This window comes from Heteronotia binoei, chromosome 1 (genome assembly GCF_032191835.1).
Source record: "Heteronotia binoei isolate CCM8104 ecotype False Entrance Well chromosome 1, APGP_CSIRO_Hbin_v1, whole genome shotgun sequence".
Taxonomy (NCBI): Eukaryota; Metazoa; Chordata; class Lepidosauria; order Squamata; family Gekkonidae; genus Heteronotia; species Heteronotia binoei.
Genome location: NC_083223.1, coordinates 56,736,950 through 56,758,834, shown reverse-complemented (window position 1 = coordinate 56,758,834; position 21,885 = coordinate 56,736,950). Strand labels below are relative to the sequence as shown.

At 43.0% G+C, this 21,885-nt stretch overlaps 1 protein-coding gene across 1 annotated transcript in view; it reads right to left on the bottom strand.

Moving 5' to 3' along the window:
• ARHGEF10 (Rho guanine nucleotide exchange factor 10) overlaps positions 1-21,885 on the bottom strand; it is a 138,500-nt gene that overhangs the window by 7,679 nt on the left and 108,936 nt on the right. Inside the window, exon 27 of the mRNA XM_060234889.1 lies at positions 14,024-14,198. Within this exon, the coding sequence (XP_060090872.1) occupies positions 14,024-14,198 (175 nt within the window). The remainder of the gene's footprint in view (positions 1-14,023; positions 14,199-21,885) is intronic.

Below are 21,885 nucleotides of genomic sequence, written 5' to 3'. Positions count from 1 at the left end.
CAGCTGAGAGTTGTCCGTTGCACTTCCTTACCCTGGGTACATGCACACATGAAGAACTGATCGTCAGCTGACATTTACCATATTCCTTAGATGAGGACATGGATAGGATGGCTATAAGGTTCCCAGGTCCCAGTAGGGGTTCACCTGTTTTCAGGAGCTTTCAATCCACTGCCAGCTACCCCCAAACAGGGACATCTCATGGCAACACTCCGGTTTTGGGGCAAACTATGGTTTTGAAGGAAAAAAGGAGAAGAAGAGTTGGATTTATATCCCGCCCTTCCCTCATAATCTCAGAGTAGTTTACAATCTCCTTGCCTTCCTCTCCCCACAACAGACACCCTGTGAAGTAGGTGGGGCTGAGAAAGCTCTGAGAGAACTGTGACTGACCCAAAGTCACCCAGATGGCTGCACGTGGAGGAGTGGGGAATCAAACCCGGAATCATTATGGCTCAGCTCAATATATGAAAATTTACATTTCTTAAGGAGCCTTTTATGGAAAACATAATCAGGATCCATGCTGCAAAGATTAGAGCCCGCTGCTCTTAACCACTATACCAAACTGGCTCTCAAAAACCATAGAGTTTTGCCCAAAAACCAGAGCATCATGCATGATGTCCCGCCCACCCCCAGAATGCCCTCCAAATCCCTCTGCTGGGGTGGCAAGGGGACCTGGCAATCTTAAATGGGTACAGCAAACCCTTATAAGTTTACATCACATTTGATACTACAGCAACATCACAGTAAAGATTGGGCTTCTCCTGTTGTCAAATAACTGAAACCAAAATATGCAAATGCTTGGATATGCACACCCCAGCTATGCAATTTTTTTAATCATTTATTTTATGGCAACAACATTTGAACATAACTGTATACCTTCTCCTGGTTTAGTTTTTATCTTTATTGGACCATCTGTAATATTTTGACGACAATAACATCTGGAAAAGGGCAGAGGACTCAAGGCCTGTCATGGCACAATGTGATGCAGCAGCCTCTAACCAGTAATTTGTATCAGTGAAACAACATTGTTTCCACATGTAAAAACCAGGAGTGATTATCTAGCAATCTAACATCTTGAAAGCAGAAGACAATTTTAGGAATCAATGACGAAGTGAGGTCAAACATAAATCCCCTGCTCTTAAAAAGATGGAATTGTTGGGGAATAAGGAAACACCTGCACTGAGATATGAGCTTCTGAAAAAAACCCACCCTCATTAATGTAAGGTGATCAATGTATACAATTATTTCTATGCACTTTTCAAGATAGGTAGATATTGTACAGTACAAAGCTTTGTAAATTTTATTTCTATTCCTGAATCATTACTGCTCAGCTCAATATTTGATAATTTACATTTCATAAGGAGCCTTTCATAGAAAACATAACCACGATCCATGCTGCTGAGTTTCTGAAGTGCCAGAACCCTACAACAACCTCTTCATCTTAATTAGTCTCCATTAACACCCCTAATTTCAGTAGCAAATGAAAATAATTTTTGACTAAGTAACTACAGCAATGTGAAGATACATTGGGAACAGTTACGCACATACAAGGACACGAATGTACTCTACAGGCTTTGAGACACATTGGGTCCTGAGACTCATGGCAGCTAACAATTTAAAACATACATGATACAATCCCATTTTAAAACAATTAACGTCAACCCCCATAAAAAAAAAAAACAGAGTTAAAATACATACAAACATAAAAACAACAACTAAAACATTGGGTACAATGGAGGAATCATTGAGGGAATGCCAAACAACAACAAAAAGTTTTCACCTGCTGGCGCAAGCTGGTAACAGAAGGGTAGGCAAATCTCAGAGAGAGAGTTCCAGAACTTTGGTGACATGGCCAGAAAAACTCTCTCCTGGGTTGCCTTCTGCCTGATCTCAGAATTATGGTCTCCATACTACAAATATGTGGCTGAAACTGTGGGAACAATATCTTGTCTAACTGTGGTCAAGATTTATTTTCAGCTTCTTTGCTCCCAACTCTCACTGGCTATAGCTTTCACACCACACTCTCTAATATAGAGTTTATCTCTGAGGTGGCAGATTAAAGCTTTTCTCCACCGCTAATCCTAGAGACAACTGATCAGTATTATTAATTCTGAGTTCCAAAAGATATCTAAAGAAGATCACTAAATGATACTTCTGCATCATCAGATATTGCACAAAACCACATTTTCTCTTTCTGGTTTTACTAGAAAAACTAAAAGGTGTGAACTTAAAAAAAAAAACCTTTCAGCAATACCAAAATATCTTTATTGCACTTAGAAAACCAAAAAGCTTTATTTTTCATAAAACTCTCCAAATCCATTCTCTTCTTTAGATATTCTGTTATGAAAGGCCACTTGAGATTTAAAAAAGGTGAAGGCCTGTTACAAAAAGGAAGCTTATTGTGCTCATTCTTTTCCCCAGCGAGGAAATGCTGTGTTTCCTGGAAAATGATGGGAGGCAGGAAACTATATTTGTTACATTATAAGGCAATGAATGGAAAGTGTCCTTTGTTACACAGGTAAGCTGACATCAGTTGTAAAAGGAACAAATGAAGTATTCCTTCACAGTCAGCAGAACTGTTGTGTTGAAATGGATGCTTTGTGACATTAGAAGAAAACACTAGGGAAACAACGGTTAACTTCAGGACTTATACAGAAAATAGTCTACTGAGTAATAAAACATCAGATGAGTTCATGAAGAATCCATAATGTTCATGACAAGATGGACTAAGTAAAACTCTAAACTTGGGATGGTTAGGTCAGTGCAATGAATATGGATTGGAAATGTGAGGTTTACTGGAAGCCAGGACCATAATTATATAAGATGGTGTATATATGTATATGCCTCATTCTTTCTTTATGTACCAAATATATATCTAGGTTGCCAGGTCCTTGGCGCTCCCTGGTGGAAGCTGGGAGAGAGCTTTCTGGGACCGGGGTGGGGGTGGGGACATCAAACGGAAGTGACACCATGCCAGGGGTGTCATGCTGCAATGGTATGGTATTTGGGGCAAAACTTTATGGTTACCATTGTTCAAAATACCAGAGCATTGCAATGCAACATCCCCTTCCGTGTGATGTCATCACATTTAGGATGTCACACTGGGTCATGGCTGTTGGGGCACAGCTTCCCACTGCTGACCAGAGGCAGGCAGGAACCCATGAAATTGGAAGATCCTCCATTCCCACCTGGGCACTGGCAACCCTATCTAAATTCTGCTTTTCTGCCAAGTCGGGGCCACCAAGGCAGCTAACAATGAAAAAGCATTATAAAAACATGTAATAAAACCAATTAAACCTAAAATACTGTTAGAGAATTTGCACGCAGCAGAAGAGCTGAAGGAGAGGGACAGGCAAACACAGGAATTAAGAGACAAGAGAGATAACTGTATTCAATGGTAGAATATATTTACCAGGATAGTATTCAATATTCAGAGTCGTTGCCAGGCCAAGGTCATACACAGTAATCAGTACACACTTCAGTAGATAACAGTATACACCAGTAAGTATACACAGCACGATCCAAGCACAGTAGCATAGGATCCAACACCAGCAGTGTTCGCTGCCACCCAGACAGTGAGTCTCACAGTACCCACAATCCTTACAGGCAGACAAAGCAAGCTCATTGAGCTTCCCAAAATACACACATCAATCATGCAAGCTCACCAGAGGTTGCATCAACTCTGTGAGTTAGCACAAAGCCTAATTACAAGTGAGGTCATTTCACCTTACCTCAGTAACAGGTAACAGCTGGGCCATGATGCAGCATGACATTACAGAAACAACATTTACTATTACTAAGATGGAGTCAGTCAGCCATTTTAGGACTGAGTTCCAACAAATACCATACCTACGGTATGTAAGAACACAGGAAATGGCAATTAAACCATTGGGTACAATAACTGGTATTATTGAGGGCATGCCAAGATGGAAGACTGATAGAAGGAGACACATGGTTATCCTTGGGGAGGGAGTTTCGCAATTTAGGTACCATGAATGAAAAGACCCTCTCTCAGATTACCACCCATCTAGTGTCTAAAATCAGAAGTATCCAAAGAAAGGTCTCAGAAGATGAGGTGACGTAGGTGGGATAAGTAAAATGCAAAGCTTTCTGTCATAGCCCCTCCAAGTTTAAAAAATGAGACACTAGCATAGCAATAGTTTTTAGCATTTAAGCTGTTTTAGTTTAAAGCTATCAATAAATTCTGATGGATATTCTGCCAGTGAAACTTACTACAACAACACGCTGGCTGCATTCCTGTAAGGCAAGTTGAAAGGGAAACTTGAACCCAGTCCTACTTTAGAGTCTTCCATATTCAACAACCAGAAGGTTGATCAAATAAATAAGAGAAATCAAATAGTGTCCATACAGAACACCAAAATCTAGACACAGATTTGAACAATACGTTCTAAGTACAGACATAAACCATCATTATTCAACGGTTTCAGAAGTTATATTTGCAGGCTCAGTTTCAAATAATCTAATGAACTCTGGGCTGTTTTTAATAAGACACTTTCCCCCAGGGTGGAACACAGTTTGCTCCTGCTTTACTTAGGGGTTCAAATACAATACTGTTTTCTTGAGTGTGGTTCCTGGGACTGCGCTCTTTCTGAGCATGGCTCCATTTTAAGCCAGACTAAAGAAAAACCCTCGCAGGCCAGAGCTGCTGCACTAATGTCACCAGTGAGAAGGGCAGGTGGCACCAGCAGGAAGCAGTGTGGGGCATGTGAATGTGGCTTCTTACCCCCTTCTAAGTCTCTTGCTGCTGTTTCCACTGCAGGGATGCAATTTTGCATCCTACATGGAGCCGGGTGGGTATGGCTTAAATGCAAAGCAATGATGCACAAAGTGCAAATTTTCACTAAAATGCATACGGCCACTTGGTAACCACTTTGCAGCACTGTAGGTCAGTCAGAAACACATGGCCAGATGTGCCTCTTTTCCTATAAGAAATAGGAGGAGATAGGCCAAAGAAATAAATCTAGCTGTTAAAGGTGAAAGTTTTACTGCTGCTTGCAGCTGTATACATCTTGCCTTGGCCCTTCCAAACAGCTTTCATAAATAAATACTTTGTCATTAAGCACAGCCTCAACTCAGAGTACATTTTCTGTTCCAATACAATACTAATCTAATTGCAATTAAATTATGAATACATGTATGCCAAACATAATTTTTGCCTTCACTTAGCCCATTAAAGTATTTATCACGGACACTGTGCACTTTTAGGTGGTCTACCATAGTGGAGGAAAATTATGAAGGCCTTCTGCAAAACAAATAACAACATGCTTGCAGGTTACAATCCACCACTTCTGTATTTCAGCACAGCAGTACTGAAGCTATGTACTGATAGCTGCTATGGATAGGCAAATGAAAACAAACCATTAAAAGCAATCAGCAGGAAGCAGCAGTAGAGAGAAGAGGCATCTCAACCAACAGAACCACATTTGCTGCACAGTTGCTGACTGCTTAGCAGCCTCCAGCACAGGATTCAGCAAGGACATCCTTCCAAGGTACTGACCAAATTACCCTCTACTTTTATAACCACCACTCAACTGTCATGCTAGTAATATGAAAGATAATTTCTCTTCCCTTGATCAGTTCGCAGCATCAGAGAGTCACTTCACCAGCCACCCAACGGAAAGATACAACACTGTTACAAGTTGTTTCCACATGAAGGTTTAATTTCCACATGAAGTCTAATTTTTTTTCACTGTGCTCCAAAAAACCTTTCCCTACCTTCAATATTTTTTTCCAAAATCTGCTTTGCTTATATCTTTTTGAAAAGAGAACAGTTCAAGCGCATTATCACCATGCCTGGATAGGAAGGTGTACATTTTCAAATGTTCCACACACCCAGGCACTATTTTCAAGTCATCTGCTGCTCATTATTTTATTTTCCATAAACCATTTCTATACTGCCTTTCTGTCCAACCACAGATCTCCAAGGCAGCAAACATTAAAAACAAAACATTAAAAGATTTGAGACCTTAAAATGAGTTTAAAATATAAATTATGCATCTGAAGTTTGAGTGCCACAACCAAGAAGGACCTTTCTTGGATTGCTACACATCTAGCCTCTGCTGACAGACACTCCCAAAGCAGGGCCTCTAAAGGTGACACGTAGGTTTGTATGGGAGGAGGCTGTCCTTCAGGCATTATCTCATCAGCTGTGGTTTTTGTTTCATTCCTATCCGCAGATATGAGGGAGGACATGGCCAGAGGTCCAAGCTGAGGCCCGTTTCTTCAAATAAGCCAGTCACTAAACCCAGGAATGTAGTTGTGCTTTTCTTTTTTTTATTAGTTTATTTATATTTTCTGTGTTGCTGTAAACTGCTTTGGGTTCTGCTTTAGTTTTGTTTCTGCTTTAGTTTTGTTTAGCTGTGTTGTTGTAAACTGCTTTGGGTTCTGTCAGGAGAAAAGCGGGATATAAACATTTTAAAAATGTCATGCCTACCACTGGAGGGCAAGGAGGGTAGGTTAAAAATTGGCAATTGTTGTAGGACTTGTTAACCAATTGTTTTTATATAATAATATAATAATAATTTTTTATTTCTATCCCGCCCTCCCCGCCGAAGCAGGCTCAGGGCGGCTCACAGCATAAAACACACATTACAACAGTTGCAATTATAAAACAGGGTTAAAACAATTACAAAATATTAAAATTCACATAATAATATGGCGTTATAACAAATTTCAATAAATTTCAGCAGTAAAAACATTTCAAGAGTAAAAGCATTTCTAGCAGCATATCTAGTTTTGTCACAGTTTTCCACTAATTTTCGCTAGTTGAAGGCCATCCTGAAAAGGTGGGTCTTACAGGCCCTACGGAATCCCTCTAAACATCGTATGGCCCTCACCTCCTCAGGAAGTTGGTTCCACAGTAGTGGAGCAGTAATAGAGAAGGCCCGATCCCGGGTGGCTTTCAGTCTGGCCTCCCTTGGCCCAGGGATATTCAGCTGGTTTTTCCCAGATGACCTCAGTGCCCTCTGGGGCTCATATGGGGAGAGACGGTCCCTTAGGTAGGTAGGTCCCCGGCCATATAGGGCTTTAAAGGTGATAACCAGCACCTTGTAGCGAACTCGGTATGCCACCGGCAACCAGTGCAGTCCGCGCAGCCCTGGCTGTATGTGCTCCCACCTTGGGAGCCCCAACAACAGCCTGGCCGCCGCGTTCTGCACCAGCTGCAGCCGCCGAATTCGGCACAAGGGCAGCCCCATGTAGAGGGCGTTGCAGTAGTCCAGTCTCGAGGTGACCGTAGCATGGATCACTGTTGCTAGGTCACGGCGCTCCAGGAAGGGGGCCAACTGCCTCGCCCGACGAAGATGAAAGAACGCGGACTTGGCAGCGGCCGCTATCTGTGCCTCCATTGATAATGAAGGCTCCAGAAGAACCCCCAAGCTCTTGACCCTGTGTGCCGCTTTAAGCTGCACACCGTCAAGGACTGGCAAGGGGATTTCCCTCCCAAGGCACCGCGACCCAAGCACAGGACCTCTGTCTTCGTTGGATTCAACTTCAGCCCACTCAGTCTGAGCCAGCCTGCCACGGCTTGCAATGCTAGGTCCAGGCTTTCTGGGACGGAGCCAGGCCGGCCATCCATTAGCAGATAGAGTTGGGTGTCATCAGCATATTGATGGCACCCAAGTCCAAACCTCCGGGCAATCTGGGCAAGGGGGCGCATATAGATGTTAAATAACATCGGGGAGAGAACTGCCCCTTGTGGGACCCCACATACTAGTGGGTGCCTCCGGGACCGTTCCCCCCCAATGGCCACCCTTTGTCCCCGTCCTTCGAGGAAGGAGGAAAGCCACTGTAAGGTCAATCCCCCAATCCCCGTGTCGGCGAGGCGGCGGGCCAGTAACTGATGATCAACCGTATCAAATGCGGCCGACAGATCCAACAATATCAGCACCGCCACGCCGCCTCGATCCAGATGCCGCTGGAGGTCATCCACCAAGGCGACCAGCACTGTCTCCGTCCCATAACCCGGACGGAAGCCGGACTGGTGAGGGTCTAAGGCGGAAGTGTCATCCAAAAAACTCTGCAGCTGTAACGCCACTGCCCTCTCTATAACCTTACCTAAGAATGGTAGGTTCGAGACCGGCCGGTAATTTGCCAATTCGGCCGGGTCTGCTGTACTCTTTTTTAGGAGAGGGCGGACCATGGCCTCTTTCAAAGATGTTGGAAATTGCCCTTCCAAGAGGGATCTATTTATGATATCCCGTATAGGATATCTAAGCTCCCTCTGGCAGGATTTAATTAGCCAGGAAGGGCATGGGTCAAGGTCGCAAGTTGTAGGGCGTACAGTTGAGAGGACTTCGTCGACTTCCCCAAGACTAAGCGCGTCGAAGTGATCCAAGATAACACCAGAAGACAGGCACGGAGCCCCGGGTTCGTCTGCTGCAGTCAATGTGGCAGGAAAGTCCTGGCGGAGTGACGAGATTTTATCTGCAAAAAATTTCGCAAAAGCCTCACAGCCTATTTCCAATTCTTTCATGTTTGGTCTGCCCTGGGGCAGAGTGGTCAGATTCTCAATTATCTTAAATAATTGTGCTGGGCGCGAATTTGCAGACGCAATCCTAGCCGCAAAGTATTCCTTCTTTGCAGCTTTGACTGCCATCTCATAAGACTTCATAAACGTTCTGTAGGATGTTCTCGTCGCTTCGTCACGAGTATGCCGCCACCGCCTCTCTAGTCGTCTGAGTCCCTGTTTCAGTTTGCGTAGCTCCGAGGTATACCAAGGAGCCAGCCTACTTCGGGGGCGCAGAGGACGCCGGGGTGCAATTTCGTCGATGGCCCTGGACAACCTGTCATGCCAGGTATCCACTAGGTCATTGAGGGAATTGCTAGGGGGCCAGGGGTCCCGCAGAGCCCTCTGGAACCGCTCAGGGTCCATCTGACTCCGCGGGCGAGCCAAAATAGGCTCGCCGCCCGTACAGGGTCGAGGGGGCGCACCCACACGGGCCTTAAGGGCTAGGTGGTCCGACCATGGCACCGCTTCTACTGCGATACCGTCCACCAGAATCCCGGACGCAAAGATCAAGTCTAACATGTGTCTGGCCTGATGCGTGGGAGTGGTAACAAATTGGGAGAGTCCCAGTGTCGCCATGGAAGACACTAGGTCCAGCGCCTGATTGGAGGCCGCGTCGTCTGCATGGACGTTAAAGTCACCCAAGACCATAAGCCTTGGGAACTCCAACGCCCAGCCCGCCGCCGCCTCCATCAGGGCTGGTAAGGCGCTGGCCGGTGCGTTAGGCGGACGGTACACCAGCCAGATCGCCAACCCCTCCCCCACGTCCCACGCTAGACCGGCACATTCCAAGCCATCAATCGTTGGGGCCGGGAGAGCCCTAAAGGAGTAACCCTCCCGTATGAGTAGCGCCACCCCTCCCCCCCGGCCAGTGGTCCGTGATTGGTGAAAGACCGAGTAGCCCGGGGGCGCCATCTGGGAGAGAGCCACCGTCTCCCCATCCCGCACCCAGGTCTCGGTCACGCAAGCCAGGTCCATATCCTGCTTGAGCAGGTAGTCCCTAAGGATTGAGGTCTTGTTATTTATGGACCTGGCATTACATAACACCAATGACGGAGACTGGCTTTCCCTCTTGGCCCCGCTACCTGCCACCCTCGGGATGGGACGCAGACCGGAAGAGGGTCGAGCACTGTTTTGTCTCCGCCTTCTTCCCACATGGTTCTGTCTGCTCCCACCGTCATACCTCCCCCTTCCCATGAGCACTGGGATCCCTAGGCCAGACATCTGCTCCATATCCAATCCTTCACTAGTGTCAGTTAGCTTGCTACCTAGCTGTCTTATCCAAAGCTTCACCACCCTCACGCTCCTCTACTCCACAATTCCAATCGCCTGGTCTTTAATAATTCATCTATAGTTAATTAAATTAAACCTCTCCCCACTTTATCTCCATAATTTAATTGGCTAAACATTTTCCTCTGTGGCACATTAATAAAAAAGATAAATATATATATCCCCTCCCCGTTTAAACCATTCCAATTAATCTGCCAGTAATAATAATAAATATACATCAATCAATCAGCCAACAATTTATAAATCAATAATTAATTAACTAGTTAATAATCTAATCTCTTAGTTTACCGGCAGTGCAATTTTTCCGTGAGGGTTGGTGGGCAGAACTATTTGTTTAAGTAGTGATCTAACAGTTCTTAAAGCGCTAGTGCTTTTTATTCTCTTCGGCTTCCGACTGGGTTTCTATTGACACAGTCTATCTGTTGTCCCGGGTCCGATAATCTCCAACAGCTAGGGGGCCCAGGAGAGCTAACGTTCCTACTGTGTCCCCCCAGTAGCCCGGATTGAGCCTTAGTGGACTGGCTCAATAAGGGGGGTTCCAGCGCCGCTGCCGCTGTTTCGGGGTGTAGACTGGTCCCCTGCGCTCGGCTAGCCAGTTCTCCGTTCAACACTCGCCCCGCACAGGGCCGCCTAGTTGCGGGTGTCTGGCAATCGGCTTCATTCACACCCCGGTTACGTTCACCGTCGCGTTGTCCCCACAGTTTCCGTTGGCTCTGATTGGGAGGGCCAGTTGAGCTGAGTCTCGTCTTTGTTGTTGTTACTGTTGTTACTATTGTTCGCTTTTCGCCGCCATGCACGGTGCCTCTCGCTCTCATCGGCTGTTCCATGCACTCCAGCCCGCAACACCGTGCATTCCTGGGTCGCTCCACGGCTCCAGCTCGCGACCGCGCCCTATCCCCGCGCTGGTCCGCACGGCCCGGCCAACACAGCGCCCCGGCTCTGCGTCTGCCCGACCCGGCTTGGTCGACACTCCAGCCCGTGGCCGCGTCTCGTCTCCGCGCCGGCCTGCAACGGCCCGGCTCGGCCAGTGCAACGCCCAGCTCTCGGCCCGCTTCACCTGCGACAGAAAGCCACCGTTGTTTCGGTGTAAGTTGGATTTCTTTCTTTCTAGTCGCACCAGTCGTTCCGATGCTGCTGTTTGCTGTTGTATTCTATGGCGTATTAGCGTATTTTTAAATCACCAGTTGTTTTTTTAACAGTGAGGAAAAACCCTCTCAGTGATGTAGCAGGGAAACTGGAAGTCACGAGGGGCTGACAGAGGGAAATGCACAGAAAGCTCCTTTGTAGAAACTGTTGCTAATCGTCATGCTCCTGCACTCAAAGCAAAACAGAGAGAATCCTTGTTGTGAGGGCAGCAACCAGAGTTGCACGCACACTGTGTCAGATCAGTACTGAGTACAGTGGTATCTCTTGACTACAGATATCTAAATCTAGCCATGCCTACCTGCTACCTAGCAACAGTTCCCCTCTGTGTTCAGCACAGGGATACTGGGGTATACAAGGGACTGAGTTTTAATTTAGAAGCTTTTCAAACAGCTGCATTTTGACTGCTATAATTTAAGAAGAGGAAGCGACCCACAAATGAACTTGAAGAATAGTCTGTAATACAAAGTTTTAAGAACTGCCATTCTAGCTGAACCTTTTTAGTTCAGAAGGCTGGAGAGGAACAAGTTGTTCCAGTTATTAATGAATAAACCTATTAATTGCAGGAGAATTATTTCTGATCTAAGAAGCCTAAGTAAAAAGAATACTAAAACAAGTCTCCAGGCAGCTAGGCAATCTGGGATTACAGCATCTCTTTATTGTTGCAATTTGATTCAAAGCACTTCAAGACTGAATTATCTTGATAGCAGGTCTCTCCCCTGCATCAAAACAACTTCTTCAAAGCCTTGGATGTATTTCAATCCCTGCAGTCCTTTTTTCAGATTGGCAACTAAAATGTTTAGTACAAAATGAAGTTCCTGCAGGTTCCCCAACAGAGCAATACTCACTTCAGTGTACTTCTTTTGCTACGGGACTTGTTTGTTCATCTATCATGCTAAATTCTTCCCTTTGGGTCTTTTCCAAGCATACCAAATACTGATCAGTATTTTTCTGATTTTTTTCCCATCAACTCTCTTCAGTTTTTGATCACCACACAAAACTCTGGCTTCCTTATTCTTTAATGGCAAATGGATTTTAGTTATTTCAAAGTTATAAGAATTATAGCAGACAATGCAACCAAAATGGTTAAAATGTTAAATGTAACTTTTTTCCTGTAGCAATTTAAAAAATAAGAACAAAACAGAATTCTCCAAATAAAACAGAAGCCGCTGAAATGGGATGGGAATGATATCAGAGAAGATGGATGTATAACATCAGAACATATACCAATGACTAACACAAGCTCTTCAACAGAAAAAATACGGTTTTAGATCACCTTATTTCCATGGCAATGACTACTGAGACTAAATATTTTCCAGTTAGTTTTTCCCACCTCTAATAAGCACGTAGATATATTCACTGCTAACTACTGTACAAAAAGTTCACATCTCACAGAACAAAACATAGATTTCTTTTGCATGAGGATGACTGAATGAATGAAGAATCCACTGAAACACACATTGCCTGATTTATGTGTCAAAGAAAGACTAAGAGGTTGGAAGAGGGTTGCAGAAGAACGAAACACATTGTTTTGTTTAAATCAGTTCACATTTTGAAAACTGTGGAAATATTCCTAGTCAGAAGAGCTGGCAATTAATAGGAGTGCTTCTATATATTTGTCAGCAATTAATAAAACAAAACAATTAGGGAAGTGCTGGGGAGAAAACAGGTAATTGTGGTGGATATATAGTTAACCTACCATCCACTGAGAAAAGTTTATTTACAGCTCTGGTCACTGTATTTCAAAAACAACACTGCAGAGATGGAAAAAGTACAGAGGAAGGTGACCAAGATGATTAGGAGGTTGGAGCACCTTTCCTATGAGGAAAGGCTGAAGGGTCTGGGGCTTTTCAGTTTAGAAAAGAGACAACTAAGGAGGAACATGATAGGGGTTTATAAAATGATGCATGAGGTAGAGTGAGCTGACAAAGAGAATGTGGAATTCACTGCTAAAGGATGTAGCAATGGCCACAGGAATAAAAGGGGATTAGATAGATTCACAGAGGACAAGTCTATCAATGGCTATTTGCCATGATGACTGAAGAGTGCCCCTAACTTCAGGGGCACTAAATCTTCTGAATCCCAGAGCCAGGAGATAACATCAGGGGAAGGCCTCAGCCTCTATGCCCCCTTGTTGTCTGTCCAGAGGAACTGGTTGACAACTGCATGAGACAGAATGCTGGATGGACTATTGGTTTGATCTAGCAGGGCTCTTCTTATGTTCTTTTTTAATGTATTGATCTATTAAAATATTTATACCCTACTATTTGTGGAAAAGCCACTTAAGTTGGTGGAAGGCTACTTGGAGGATGATTGGATACACTCCATTTTTTCCAGGCTACCCACTGCAAAGAAAAGACAAAGTTTTAACTTTGCACTGGTATGAAATGGAGAACTTGAACAGGATTACAAAGGAAAGACAGGCATCAGGGCTATACCTGTATTATGAGGCAACTGCAATTCAGGCAAAGAACCTGGCATTGCCAGTCAGTGGGAAACTCTTTTTTGCTCCACTAGGAGAACTAAAATATAATAATTGTAGTCACAAAATGTCACTAACAGTCTTGGACAACACAGTCCTAGTTTTAGTGCATATTAGTAAAAGACTGTGTTCCATTTTTAAATGCCAACACTAATTTTGTGTTTGTGTATGCACATGCACATTTACACTGCAATTAAAACTATCCAAGATGTCATCCAGAAATTTTCTACTTTTTATTTTCTCCACAAAAAATCACTTCTGAGTATATAACACAGTTTTCTTAACACAGATTTTCTGGAATCTGAATATATAACACAGATTTTCTGGAATTCTTGTCCCTCCACCCACATTGTTCATAAATTTCTGTTTGTAATTTTTTTTTGGGGGGGGGAATGATTGTGAAAACTCCTATTGCAAAACTGTTCCAGCAACAGCCTATTTGAGACCTCAACTTAGGCTGAAATTGTGACAAATATCTATAACTATTACTGTGATCAGAAAATTTCCCAGTTTAGGAGTCATGTTCATATAACTAATTATTACTAAAGGAAGTATGGATGCCATTAAATAAGCATTATCTGTACCTGGTAACATATTGTGAACAAGAGTAGCAACATTCACATCTTGGAGGTGCTTAAGGGTTTCTGTGTGGAAAAGGCGAAGTGTTGATCCTGATGTGAAGGCAATCCAGATTCCAACTCCTGCCACAGCCATATGGGAAATCACCATCCCTTCTTCTTGATGAGCTTCAAAGTGGCACTGAATTACGGACAGACAAAAGTCAAAGGTCATGGAGCACAACAACCAATCTCAGTAATTCTTATGTTATTGTTTTCTCTGAGGGGAAATAACATACAGTAGTAATACTGTGCAAATGAACACTCTCCTTGTTGATGTTCTTTCCCGTGGCAAGAATGGCAGAATCATTAATGACAGTATTAGGAAATTGCTGCCTCTTGTTACTAGTAGCTTACTGGTAAACAGCTAATAGAAATCACTTATTTACAACAGGAACTCAGGTTTCCCTACCTGTTTTCTAGAGACCAATTTTTAAGATTGGGTACACTTCAAGATAGTAGAATGGATCCAGACTAAACCTGCAATTTCCAACAATCCCCCTTCTCAATGCTGACCTCTTCAAGTCACTCCTTGGGGTCCCCTATTCCCCAAAGCAGTACGGCGTGGAGATCAGTGAGCTTCAGTGTGTGGGAGACAGGAAACTTTCATTCTGCACTGGAAAATTTAGTCTGGATCCAACCCTGTGCTAGCTAAAGAGGCCTACCTGCCTAGATTCAAATCCCTAGGCAGCCATGAAACACCCTAACCTTGAACCAGCTGCTGTGGCTCTGTCTCACAGGGTTGTTTGGAGAATAAAAAAGGAAGACAGGAAATGATCATACATCCCACTCTGAGCTCCACAGGAGAAGGCAGGATTAAAAATGTAATAAATAAAATAGACAGCCAAATAAATGATGTTAATATCCATTTTTTAAACATCTGCATAGACCTTTAAAAATAGGTTTCCTTGCCAATACACAACAAGGAAGAGGCCCCAAGTCTCACACTCATACATGTGTGCCAATCCCAATTGATGGTGGCATGTGCATATTTTACTGGGCACAAAAAAACCCCAAAACCCAAGTGTGATTGGGCCTCAAGTATGCTTCCAAGAGCTGGATATTTTAACAAATTACAGAAGCAGTCCTCCAATGCAAGACAAGTTCTCCTTTGCAAGGAGCTTCCATTCACATGAGGATAGTGTTTTACAGCGAGACAAAAAGAACCCAGCACCAGAAAAAGTGCTGCACAACCAAGGAGCACCTCTGCAATGGACAAAGACATGGCACAAACAGTTTAGGTTAGGATCTAAGCCATGGATTTAAAAAACAAAACAAAACATGAAATTTATATAATATCTGGGAGGGGGGGCAAGGAGGAATCCCCTGATTTTTTTTCTGATAAGATCATGGGCAAAAAATGGGACAGTTCCAGTTATGTGATTCTGCAGAAAAACACTTCTGAGTTCTCTCTTAGAAGTATGGGAATAGATAGCACTATCCAAAGTAATGAACACAGCAACGGGAAAAAAATCATATGGTGAAGAAATTTAACAGTTTCGCCAAATCAGTTTATTGACATTAATCATGGGAAGGGTCAATGAAGAACTAAAATCCACTTTTAAAAGTGTTGAAATGCTATATCCTTTACTGACTTTAAAGATGCATTCAAAACTGATATTACACAAGGAAAAAAAATAATGCTGTTATTAGAGATAAATTAAATCCACCAAATTGGGTTATTTGAAGATCACTGGTTGCTGTGATACATTATCATCATGGGATACCATGCAGTAGTATTCCTTTCTTTGTGATTTATATAGGTTAGCAAGTGTTCTGAATATTAGCAGATGGCCCCCCCTCCTTGCCCCCCCTCCCAGTGTTCTGAATATTAGCAGAATATTAAAAGATGGCCTTTGGAGGGGTTTTTTGGGGGTGGGAGTCGTGGATGTTAGTATCTCAACGAGAAATACTGGGATGAAATGAGTTGTTGGTTGAGAACACAAGCAGAATCCAGATATGCCAAAGACAAGACAACAGACTTTAATATGGAACATTTGATAAAATCTTTTTGGGCCCTCAAGAAAAGCTAATTTCTAAACTATACTCATATCTACTACAGATGAAAATGCAAGATGAGATTGTAAAAGATTGTATGGTCCAATGGGCTAAGAATGTGGGGCATAATATCATGTTAGAAGAATGGGAGATGCTATGGAAATTTAATATTAAACTAACTAAGTCTGTAACCTTTAAGGAAAACCTGTACAAAATGTTTTATAGGTGGTATGTAACTCCATAAAAACTTTCTAAAATGTACTCTAATGTGTCTAATAAGTGTTGGAAATGTACTAAACACATAGGGTCGTTTTATCATATGTGGTGGACCTGTGAAGTGGTGAAAGATTATCAGAAGATGGTGCATGAACTATTACAGAAAATTCTGAAGACACAGATTCAATTTAAACCAGAACTATTTTTTATTGAATATATATCCCAGTGACTATGCAAAAGAGATGAGACATTTATTAACTCATATTAATACAGCAGTTAGAATCCTTTTGGCACAGAAATGGAAACTTCAAAAAATCCCCACGAGATCGGACTTGATGGGGAAAATATTAGAAATGGCTGAGATGGACTACTTATCCCAGTTGCTTACTGGGAAGTCTAAGGAAGAAGCAAGAAAATATTGGGCGAAATTATATGTGTGGTTAGATACTTAAGACTTCTTGGTGTGAACTTTTATCTCTATCTCCTGTACTGCATATTATAATATCATATATACTAAAAATGTAAGCTTAAACAGTTAATTTAAATGAAGACTTACAATCTCTAGAACATTTTACTTAGGTTTTGATGATACAGTGTAAAGCAAACAGTAACATTGTAATAATATTGGATTCTAAGGATGTATTTTCATGCAGACTAGGTTATATTGGTACTGCTATTTGTATTCTTAACTCTCTATTCCTCTTTCCCCTATGTTTCTGGAAAACTAATAAAACTGAGAAATACTGGGATGCAAGGCAAGTTCAGTACCATAGACAGTCCCATAGCTAGGATTTCCCATGTCAGGGGGCATGAGCAAAAGTTGGGAGGGCATTTACCAGCTTCCTTCCCCACCCCCCGTGGGAGGTGCAGCTGCTCCTGCCACCCCTTCTGTGCATTTTAAGCAGCCCCCTGCCATCACAGCCTCCTCCTGAGGGGCTGTGGAGGCAAGAGCGAAGACAGTGGGGGTCGCCCCCTCCCTCCCAGGTGATTTAAATCATGTGGGAGGGCGCCCAGGAGCAGCTGCTGACCATCCCATGCTATTGAAAGGCCCGCGATCATGCCAGAGGCCGGCCACAGCACTCAAGTGGCAGCACTGAATAGTCAGGGGGTCCCAGCCAGAAGTCGGGGGCAAGGCCCCCCCCCATAGTTATAGGTCTGACCGTAGAAAATCCACATCTACTTGTTTGCATAGCTTTTATATCTGAGAAAAAACCGCAATATTTGTCTTTTAAAATAATCTGTGCAGGCAATATAGGCTCATCTCCTCCCATGGATTGTGAGTAGCTGTGTTAGTCTGCAGCAGAAAAAAAACAGGAGTCCAGCAGCACCTTAAAGACTAACAAAACATATGCCGGGATATGAGCTTTTGTGAGTCACTGCTCACTTCTTCAGATACTGAAGGTATCTAGAGAGCAGTGACTCATGAAAGCTCATACCCTGCCACAAATTTTGCTAGTCCTTCATGTGCTACTGGAGTCTTGGACCGATTCTGCACTAGCAGTTGCTTTGCCCCTGGACCTCTGATTTCCTCAGCTCAAGCAATCAATTCCCCACCAGTTGCTGCACAAGCTCATTTTGATCCACGGCTCCCTCCAATTTTTCTCATGGCTTCCGGAAGTCTAAAAAACAAGAGCAGGAAGCCACAAGGGAAATTGGAGGGAGCTGTGGATCAAAATGCACCTGCGCAGCAGCTGGTGGGGAACTGATCACTTGAGCTGCGGAAAGCAGAAGTTCAGGGGCAGAGCAACTGGTAGTGAGGAATTGGTCTTGCTTTTTTCTCATGGATAAGAACATAAGAACATAAGAGAAGCCATGTTGGATCAGGCCAACAGCCCATCAAGTCCAACACTCTGTGTCACACAGTGGCAAAAAATTTTATATACACACATACACTGTGGCTAATAGCCGCTAATGGACCTGTGCTCCATATTTTTATCTAAACCCCTCTTGAAGGTGGCTATACTTGTGGCCGCCACCACCTCCTGTGGCAGTGAATTCCACATGTTAATCACCCTTTGGGTGAAGAAGTACTTCCTTTTATCCGTTTTAACCTTTCTGCTCAGCAATTTCATCGAATGCCCACGAGTTCTTGTATTGTGAGAAAGGGAGAAAAGTACTTCTTTCTCTACTTTCTCCATCCCATGCATTATCTTGTAAACCTCTATCATGTCACCCCGCAGTCGACGTTTCTCCAAGCTAAAGAGTCCCAAGCGTTTCAACCTTTCTTCATAGGGAAAGTGCTCCAGCCCTTTAATCATTCTAGTTGCCCTTCTCTGGACTTTCTCCAATGCTATAATATCCTTTTTGAGGTGCGGCGACCAGAACTGCACACAGTACTCCAAATGAGACCGCACCATCGATTTATACAGGGGCATTATGATACTGGCTGATTTGTTTTCAATTCCCTTCCTAATAATTCCCAGCATGGCGTTGGCCTTTTTTATTGCAGACGCACACTGTCTTGACATTTTCAGTGAGTTATCTACCATGACCCCAAGATCTCTCTCTTGGTCAGTCTCTGCCAGTTCACACCCCATCAACTTGTATTTGTAGCTGGGATTCTTGGCCCTAATGTGCATTACTTTGCACTTGGCCACATTGAACCGCATCTGCCACGTTGACGCCCACTCACCCAGCCTCAACAGATCCCTTTGGAGTTCCTCACAATCCTCTCTGGTTCTCACCACCCTGAACAATTTAGTGTCATCCGCAAACTTGGCCACTGCACTGCTCACTCCCAACAGCAACAGATTGTGACAGCAACTCAAGTTCTTAATTATTTCTCAGTGTACCTCTATATTAAGGATACAAAGGATTCCCCTCCCCCCCCCAATTCACAAAAAGCAAAACACTTCTGGGATAAGCTTTATCCCAAATAAGATGCTGCTGAGTGATACCACAATGTAGCACACTGTTGAAATTGTACACAGCCTGTGTCAGCTTGTCTCTAGGGAAGCATTTCACCTCTGACTGTCTAAACAAACAGTGCTGCCCTCAACTTCTAATTTAGCATTTTATTAAAGCTAAATGATGTTAATGATAGAGAATGGCAAAACCACACATTATTTGCTAGCAACAAGGTTTTTTTAAAGCAGGAATGCACAGAAGCACAGTTCCGATGGGTTTGGTGAGAGGGGTGTGGGCCTAATACACTAATGAGCTCCTGCTGGGCTTTTTCTACAAAAGTCCTGTGTGAAACAATGGGGATGCCAGGGGTGTGGCCCAATATGCAAATGAACTCCTGCTGGGCTTTTTCTACAAAAAGGTTCTGGCTAGCAACAAGAAGTTTTTGGGGGACTGAAGAAAAAAGAAATAGGCCCTTGATAAAGACTCCATTCCATTTGTCAAAACAGCTGTTCGACAGCAGAGACCATGGAGAATATTATACAAGCACTTTTCAGTCTGCTGGGAGTTGGTGAAATTGATGGACTTTTACATATTTTTATACACCTGAGGAACCCCTTTTGGAAGACTTTACTGCCCCTACATATAGGTTTAGAAAGTGATTTGTTAGAGATCTATTATATATGTTTTCAATATCTTTGTAACTGATTATCCTGTACCTTTAAGTATACTACATGTCACTACCTATTTTGTTCCCAGTGAGATGTCTTTTCTGCTTACTCCACCTGAAGGCTAGCAATCCTACCTTGGATCCAACACAGTATTTACTATATTTTGATCTCACCCTTCCTCCAACAGACTTTCAAACCAATATACAACATGCTTTCTTCCCCTTCTTTATATTCATGTTTATGTTTATGAAGAAGGTAACAATGAGAGACAGTGATTGGCACAAATTCACCCTATGGGTTGGATCCAGAGTAAATGTTCCAATGGCAGAGTGGAACTTTTCTCCCTCCCCCTTTCACTTCAGCTCACTGATCTTCCTGAAAGGCTAAGGGAGCCTGAGGAATGACATGAGGAGATTCTGCAGCAGGAATGGGGGGCAAATGGAAACTGCCAATTTAGTCTGGATCCAACTAAATGAGCTTCATGGGTGAATCTGGATTTGTACCTATTTATTTACTGCACTTATATGCCGCTTTTCTGTACTACAGACCTTCAGATTAAAATACAGATTTAAAAACAATGAATAAAGCCAACAAGCCAATCCATGACAAAATCCCAGGAGATACCTAGCTCAACCCCACCCATTCTACTAGACTACATTTCCTGCCATTAATGTACTGAATGACACATACTTATTCTCTGTATTTATTTTAATAATTTCTTTTTGAAATCATAACTGGTTGGACTCTAAACAGCTTTGTGGAATTCAGTGGAGCTATTTCTGATTCACACCCAAAGAGAACTGGCAGGAAATGTCAATTTTCAAATATGTTTCTGCTCAGTGGGATTCCACACAAATTATAACCAATGTTACTTTTAAAAGCCTCTCAAAAGAAAACAAGGAAACTTCTCCAGGGAGATAAAAGATACATATCAATTGAAAAAGCACATGAGGCTGTTTATTGACATATTCAATATTGGTGAATAAGGAAGAACACATAGAAAACAAATCATACTGTTATTTCAAACCACCACCTGGTTAGAAAGACTTATTAGAAAGCCTACACCAAGAGCCATGGAGTGCTTCTGGATATTGCCTTGCTTTCTGAGAATCAGGCTACAGCTGTAGCTACAATTGCTTTTTAATCTTTTACATTAACTGTGTAGGTTCTTCCTCTTCCTGTAAACATACTTCTGGAAAAATCCGGGCTGGACAACTATACTGTGCTTTACATGGGTGTACCCTTTCAGAGAACTAGAAAACCCTGCTGCTGTAAGATGTTGGTGTCCATCTTTTAATAGACAATGAAAAGTTTGAGCTTATCCAATCAGTGACATGCCAACTGCTCTCACTACAGCAGCTCCAGTCAGGTATCTCCCCCTTTGTATGTCCTCATTGCCAAGAGGTTAGAACAATAACAGAGACAAACAGTTTTCTTAGGAATCAGCATGACTTGCCTGTAGACCCAAGGAAGAACTTGTCTCTGGCTGTTTTGCCTAAGGACCACAAGAAGTTAAAACTATATTGGCAGATAGTTGGACTAGTTCATGTTGTTTTTTTATAATTATTGTTTTTAATTATTATTATTTATGTGTGTGGGTGTGCACGCAAAGTGCTATCAAGTCACAGCTGACTTATGGCAACCTCTGTGTAGTGACCCTGGTATTCCTCCTTGGTGATCCGCCATTTAAATACTAACCAAGGCTAACCATGTTTAGCTTCCAAGATCTGATGAGACTGGACTAGCCTAGGCCATGCAGGTCACGGCAGTTCTTTACAGGCTTTGCTTTATAGTTCTCTTAATGTGTTAATTTTAAATATTGTTTGATGCTCTGAACACTGGAAATAGTCAACTAATACTTTATGTAACTGGAAAACAGAACAAGCAGTTCATCTACTGCTAACATTTATAACCCGCTTCTCTTAAAATACTAGGAGTTTTCCTCAGAATGTATTAAAACAAGACCCATGCAAACCAATATAAAATGGAGAGGGACAGACAGCCGTGACACTCACCAGGGAGTTCATTCAACACACTTGGTGCCATTGCAGTAAACACCCTGCTTCTTGCAAATGCCGTCCTTAGTGCAATGGCACTCAA